Source organism: Pithys albifrons, chromosome 1 (genome assembly GCF_047495875.1).
Source record: "Pithys albifrons albifrons isolate INPA30051 chromosome 1, PitAlb_v1, whole genome shotgun sequence".
NCBI classification, from domain to species: domain Eukaryota; kingdom Metazoa; phylum Chordata; class Aves; order Passeriformes; family Thamnophilidae; genus Pithys; species Pithys albifrons.
The window spans coordinates 32360068-32367267 of record NC_092458.1 but is presented as its reverse complement, the minus strand read 5'-3'; the positions used below and the strand labels follow the sequence as shown (position 1 = coordinate 32367267).

The following is a 7200-nucleotide window of genomic DNA, read 5'->3' as shown; positions in this document are numbered from 1 at the left end:
TGCACTATTTCTGCTTTATGTCTCTATTGTTTGTGCAAAACTTCAGGCATTCTTCAACTCTCTTCTCTGCTTCTTTACCTTCATGCTCAAATGTGCATTGGTCGCTCTGCTGCAGAGTAGGAGGTTATCACCGCCTTTAGTTATGACAGGGGTGCCATACTAAGGAAGTTTTCACCTTAACCTAGTCACCTGGGTGCTCTAGTATATATTATTTTCATATCTTTATTACTTCATTCTGTTTCCTAAAGCTGCAAAAGTAAAACAGGACAGACATACACACACTCACACCCAGGCTCTAAAGCAAAAAAAAGAAAAAGTGGCTTAAATAAAAATAAATAATGAACAGTCTTAGTCCTATCTTTTGACTGAGACCCCTTGTGGCAGTACTGATGAGGTCATTTGCTGGAGTAAAAAGAAAAAAGCTCTCCAATTACTAGAGTTTAAAAGCACCTCGAAATAATCATGTACAAATCACAGAGACAGTTACTATGTAGCATTAACACAGAGGAGCCAGGTATAGTAAATGTACTTAGAATGAAAACTAAAGGGAGGAATATTGGTTAAAGCAACTCACTTTTATTGACAGTGTACTGTAAGGCAAGGAAAAAATGTTTGCCAGATTTTTTAAAAAGAAGGTTTGCAGCAAGAATGATCTGCACTTCAATATATTATTGAACTTTCAAAGATACTATCTTTTATAAATCCAATATTTATCTTTTTGACATATATACAAAAGCTCAAACAAGCACAAAACAGAACACAAAAAATGGATTTGCATATGAAGTTTTGTTGATGTTCATAATCTAGTAAACAATGGAATGCACACCTTCTGTTACTATAGAGTTACATTTGACTAGATTTAAAATTAAATATACCCTAAAACACATTAAATCCTCAGAAAATAGAGATGTGTCCCATATGACTGCTTTAGAAAAAAAAATCTGAACAATGTTCAACCATATACTGGGAACAAAACATTGATAGATGCCAAGAAAACTGTATTTTATGGCCAAAACTAATTTTGCATTTTTGGTGAAGGCATCAGTGTGTTTTCACTGTTGTATTCTGACTGTTCTACATTAATGTCTTATCCAGAAAAAATTGCAAAACACTGGCTTTTATCTGCTTTTGAAAGGATATGTTTTTGAAGTGGTGATGTAAATAAACAGTGAGCCTCTTACAAGATTTCACATTAGGCCATGTTAGAGCAAACTATCATTTCCATAGGAAACAATGGTGGCAGAAAGGTCCCAGCTATGCTAAAGAACCCTGTCAGGGGCCAAGCAACAAAATCTGCAAACTCTTAGTTCTTCCCTGAGGGAAGGGCACATCTTTACCCCACATGTTTTGACAGCCTTAAATTCTGAAACTAACAAATGCTGTTGCATTTTGTGTCTTTTGTTCTCCACCTCCATATTCGTATAGCATAGGCCTTTCACTAGAACAATTTTGATGAAAGCAATAGCTGCTTTTTCACTGGTGATAATGAAGCATTATGAGTGGTTCATAAAATAAATGAAGGTTAATATGTCAAAATATGATGCATTGAGATAAAAGGGACAAAGATACTTAACCACAGTACAGTGTCATGCCTTACCTTAACAGGGCTGTAGCATGAGTAGTAACATGGGTAAGTAAAACTAACTTCTACCTACACAGGTAAAATTGAATGTATTTTTAAAGACATTCAATACTATTCTGTAATTCGAATCCATAACATGCTAATTTTTATCACAAGAAGAAAATTATTTTATGACTACACAAGGAAATGGGACCCAATTAACAGGAGAATAATGACATCACACATATATGTAACCAGTATATTGTGAAAATGAAGCATAAATCCATGTCTTTCATGTGGAGGTCTTGCTGGATGCTTAAATGCACAGTTATCATGGAGTTTTTTTCTTGTTTTTTTTTCTTTTTCTGTTTTCTCTATGAAAATCAAGCTCTTTGCATAATTAACTAAACCTCAAAGATATTTACATTTTAAAAGCCAATCCTTCACCTTCTGATTTTAAAATGAGTATTTTGTATCTTGCATATTTAAAAAAAAAGTCCAGAAAAAGCTTAGAATTGTAATTCAGAATCTGTACTTTGTAAAAATACTTCCCTTGAACATGAAGTCAGTGCTGACCTCTTCAGGTCATTTGTGAATAAAAATCTTTCTAAAGTAATGTTACTAAATAAGAACTGAGGGAAAACACCAGAATACATTACCCCTGTATTAGAAAGTGTAGCCACTTTAAAGTACAGTATAGGTTGAAGAAAAACACAATGGTGTGTATATCAAAATATATTTTCACTATGATTTTACAGACCACATGAAATCTTTCAATACTCTGTGAAAGGCAATATAATCTTTCTGGCTTTGTTAGTGCTGCTATAGTATACAGCTTTCTTAATGTACAGTTAATACCTACAGAGGTCAATTCTAACATGTAAGTGTGTGCTATGCTTCACATGGCAGAAGGATAAGCATAGGAAAAAATTTATGACATTGATTTTAAAGGAATCATACATTACACAGTGTCTTTATTTCTAAACATAGAAAATGAGACTGTACTTGAAGTGGTTGTTGTTGTAATATGACTTTTCATATTACATTTTTATGATGTTTCTCAGATGTCAAGAAGGTCCTCTCCACTCTCATCACTCTCCACAGTTAATTGTCTTGTCCACCATTTCTTGACTTCTGATCCACAAGAAGCAGCATCAGACATGGGATTCATTTTGCATGCAACAGATTTCATAGTTGAACGTCCACCAAAACGGAGATTGACTGAAGACACTGAATGGCTTATTGGTTTGGGGGCTATGAATTAAACAAAAAGATCTGTATTAGAGTAGATGTCCTTCTTGAGCATTTTTGCTTAAAATTAAGGTATACAGAACTAGCTGGACTGGGACACCTTTAAACTGATTTAATGTAGTAGGTCTCTGTTCCAATGTTGTGGTCTTTTGGTTTTTTTTGAGGGGGGGTTGCTTGTTTATTTCTTTTGTGAGTTTCTTTTGTTTGTTTGTTTTTTCCCAGCTCCAGCTGTTCACACTGCTCCCACTAATCTGCTGATACAGGAGTTTAAATGAGCAGTGCCTCATTTCCTTCTGTTGGGATAACTGACACATGAGATATCTTCTTATCCAGCTAATTGCAACCTAAATGATTCAGGCAGTACTTACATGAACTGACCTGCTGGCAAAATGGTGGAAGTGGTAAAGAGGAAGAGGGGGAGAAAACTGCTTTTAGGGGTTGCAGCTACACCTAGAAAGTGATACTTTATTATGGCCTAGGGGTTGAAGTCAGTACAAGGTGCTGGTATGGCACAAAAACATGTCTAAGTATATAAACCTCACAATTGTTTTTAATTATGCTATTTGTGATCCTAAATACGTGTCCTTGTTGGACTGGAGGCAGACTACTTATCTGTTGGGTTGCACTGTGCATAGAGATGACCCTCCTTTTTAGGATGATTCACTGATGAACATTTAAGATTGACATGGACCACATCAGTGCTATCACTTGAAAAACCTGTCCAGTTGCCTAAAGTAGTATGGTCTCTCCTTAACATGCTTCCTCTTTCACTCTTTCTTTTCCAACAAGATGTTGATCTGTGCTGCTCGGTGATGTTTAAATGGAAGACATGGCTTAAAAGTTCTCTATTAAACTGTCCTGTTTCTTGGATAAATACACTGGTCACAAAAGTAGGGTCAATGGTAGTCAATATAATAGCATGACTATCTCTTCTACTTCCACTTAAGTAGGATCAGGATCTGAGCAGTGGCAGCCTTTGAAGGCAGCGCTTTGACTCAGAACAGCTGATGACAGCTGAAAGCAGGTTCATGTGCACACATCTAACCTGCTGGTCATGGATGTGGCTGGTTGTAGAGATCAATATGCACTTTAAGAGAGAATATTTGAGGTGGTGGAGAGTGCTCTTGAGCTACTTAATAAGGCATTAGACTGTAGCTATGTACCTCTCCCATCCTCCTATGTGGCATAGCCTAGCCTTTTAATTCCTATGGGACTGCAGTTACTAGAGTACCTTGAGAATGTTTCCTGTTTCTGAGAAAATAATTGGGAAACTTATTGTACCCCTGGCCAATTCCTGTCTGAAGTAAAGATCTAAAATTGTGTTATTATAGTGTAAATTATAAAACTTACATCTGGCATGCTTATACAAGACTATGCAGTCAGAAATTATTACTATTGTTAGGAAAAACTTAATTAATTTTCACTATAATTTACATGATAAAAGAGAACTCTAAATGCACAAGATGCCATCCGAACAAATGGGATAGTACAGCCCCCAATTCAAAGGTCCTGAGTAAATGTATGAAAAAGTGAAAATCACAAGCACCTGCAGAGAACAGTGTTAAAGCGCATCTTCAAACTTCCAGAATTGTGAAGAAGGGGAGAAACTGCTTTATTTCAACAGACATTAGGGTAGGAAAGCCCTGATGTGGGTGCAGGGGGCAGAACTGTGAATCATGAAGCCTGTTATGGCCTCATTATTGCACAGGCAGTGATTTTGCATTGGAGACTTTACTGATAAACCTTTTTCCCTTACCTGACGGCAAGCGCCATTGTCCAAACTTCCGCTGAGGTTTCCCAGCATCTCCAGAGTCTTGGCGATAGCCACCTCTGTCCGAAAGTGTGGGGCTAAGGAGTTGCTGCTGGCTACTCGTCTGAACAGAGATAAAAGAATCCAGTCATAGTTCCCCACTGCATGGGTATAATCCCAAGAAGGGTTATCTTTCTATTCTATTTCAAGTTTTGCCATGAATACAAACAAAACATATTGCCATTTGTTAAGGCAGCATGGTTGCTACTCTTTAACCCCCCAGAAAATTACCACTAACAGACAAATGTAAAAAGACCATGTGCACTCAATGCCACTCTACAGTCCCACTGAAGGGTACAAAATCCTTCTCAGCGTTCTACATTCACCATAGAAAGTTAACCTTATGTTGTACTTTCTACATTCCCCATCACCAGAAGAGCCAAGGGCTCCTACTCGGAGGTCCCAGCATGCCCAGTATTACCTCACTCTAGTTCAGGATGCCTGAACTGGAAAGCTTCACACCCCCAAGCCTGTACAAAGCTCATGCTAGAGCTGAAAGCTGGTGCTGCCAGAGTTGTACAACTGCCCTTTATGGTGATAACAAAACAGCTAAGTATGTTGGGGAATTGCTCCCTTAGACCATCTTGCCTTTACATCTGATGGCAAAGACTGAAGCAAAACAAGGGATTGCTTTCAACCTTTTCAGTTAAAATGATGTCTTAAGAACAAATAAGAAACATGGAAGTTTTCTGAATTTGTTATAAGTAGCTGATAGTCTTCTGGTTAACATACCTCTGGCTGTGCAGTGTTATCTTGATTAATTGCATTCATATCTTCACTTGGCTGTGTTGTCTCAATGCTGGGAGGATTGAGAAATCGGCTCAACTCCTGCTGTTGACTCTCTCGGAGACTATGGATAATGCTGCATGACTGCTGCTGTTTCTATCAAGGTACAATATGTGACGAAAAAAATGTTCTCACTGGTGTGTCACAGTGATTTTTTTTAAAGCATTCTAAATATTTAACTGAACAGTGAGCACAAGATGTGGATACCAGGTGCATCAATAAGGATCCATGTATCAGATGCTGCTATTTAAATAAAGTGACTTCCAGCATATTTCTAACCTTTATGTATGGAACAGAGAATGAAAGTCATGAATTATATTAAGTGGAAGGCATGTTTCTCAGTTGTTGAATTTACAGTTTAAACACATAAGAAGTTTTCAGTTTAGGAGTTAAAATTTCTTGCAAACAAAAAGAAACAAGGAAATCGATAAAGATTCACAGGGAATTACATGAAGGAAATGCAAAAATTCCATTTTCTTTCATGGGCTTTGAAACCGGCTGTCAATAAGACTGAACAAAACAGTAGGGAAAACGTTGGGACTGAGTATAGATTTATAGTACAAATAGAAAAGCAAACATACTACCATTATGATTTTAAAATCTAATTTGCTTTTAAATTAAAATAAACAACCCTCAGGAAGGGTTTCACTTTCCTGGGTAGTTTTCAGATGCTCCCTCTAGAGAGACTTAGAGAATAACAAGAGAATTTGAAAATACATATTAACTTCCATAATTACATTCAGTTTATAAAAGGTTCATATAATGTGAAATGATCTGAACCATATTATTAGAGTGAAATGAATAGCATATTTACTTTAACATAGTGCAGTTCAGTATCATAATGAAATGAACAACAGAGTTGGACAAACACAGAATTGAGAGCTGAGATTAAATTTACTGCCATTATTATTACAGAGATGAGATCAAAATGATCACTGAACACTGACATTTCAGCTGGAATGTACATTACATTCAAAATATCCTGTTACGATTTTTATAAATTTACAAACGAAGAAGACAGATGTCATGATCACAGATTTCTATGGAAAACCTTCAATCACAAGGAGCAATTTTTTATAAAAATAAACTATATATGTGTCAAAACCTGGACTCAGACTTACAGTAACTGAAAAATCAATCATCAGTGGAACCAGGTTGTGACTTTTTATGTAAAGGAAGAGTTGGGTTTTAGAAGAAAAGAACAGAATAACTGCAAAACCTAAATAAAATTTCTTGATTTGTAAAAATATAAATTTAAACCAAGCCAAACTTCCACCAGGATATATTGCAGCTATCCTGACCAAAGGTAAAAATGTCTCTGACATTCTGAAGTACTGTGTAAACAGAACACAGAAGCACTGGCTAGGTCTATACTAGTAAGTTAAAGAGATTGGGATTTCCTGCCATGCTGAAGCCAAGTGACAGGCCAGGACTGATGTGATCTGACTAACCTTCCCTCTAGCTCTAGCTTCAGCCACTGCCTACTGGGAGTGGTCTCCATCCTGACCCATGCCTGGAGGACAGTGATGCTCCTATGGCAATGGTCTGGGGGAATATAAGTAGGCACAGGCCAAAACTGGCCAAAATTATGCAGAGGAACATGCTAATGGTGACCCCACCCCAGTCTTGAGCCAATGCCTTGGCCCTGCTTAGTTTACTGGCTATGGTGTGCCATGGTTCCTATACCTGCTTTGCATGAACACACACTGCTCATTTGCACACACAGTAACTGTCATGGTTCACTCAAATGATTTATCTTAATACAGGTTTCATTAGGAAAGTCATCTACAGG

The 7200-nt window shown here is 37.1% G+C and overlaps 1 protein-coding gene across 2 annotated transcripts in view; it reads right to left on the bottom strand.

Moving 5' to 3' along the window:
- Positions 1 to 562: 562 nt before the first annotated feature.
- Positions 563 to 7200, bottom strand: part of NALCN (sodium leak channel, non-selective) — a 229073-nt gene continuing 222435 nt past the window's right edge. For both annotated transcript variants that reach the window (XM_071548846.1, XM_071548855.1), the window contains 3 exons: positions 5355 to 5504; positions 4569 to 4686; positions 563 to 2815 (listed from right to left, as the gene is read on the bottom strand). In XM_071548846.1, the coding sequence (XP_071404947.1) occupies positions 2622 to 2815; positions 4569 to 4686; positions 5355 to 5504 (462 nt within the window). In that variant the 3' untranslated portion in view covers positions 563 to 2621. The remainder of the gene's footprint in view (positions 2816 to 4568; positions 4687 to 5354; positions 5505 to 7200) is intronic.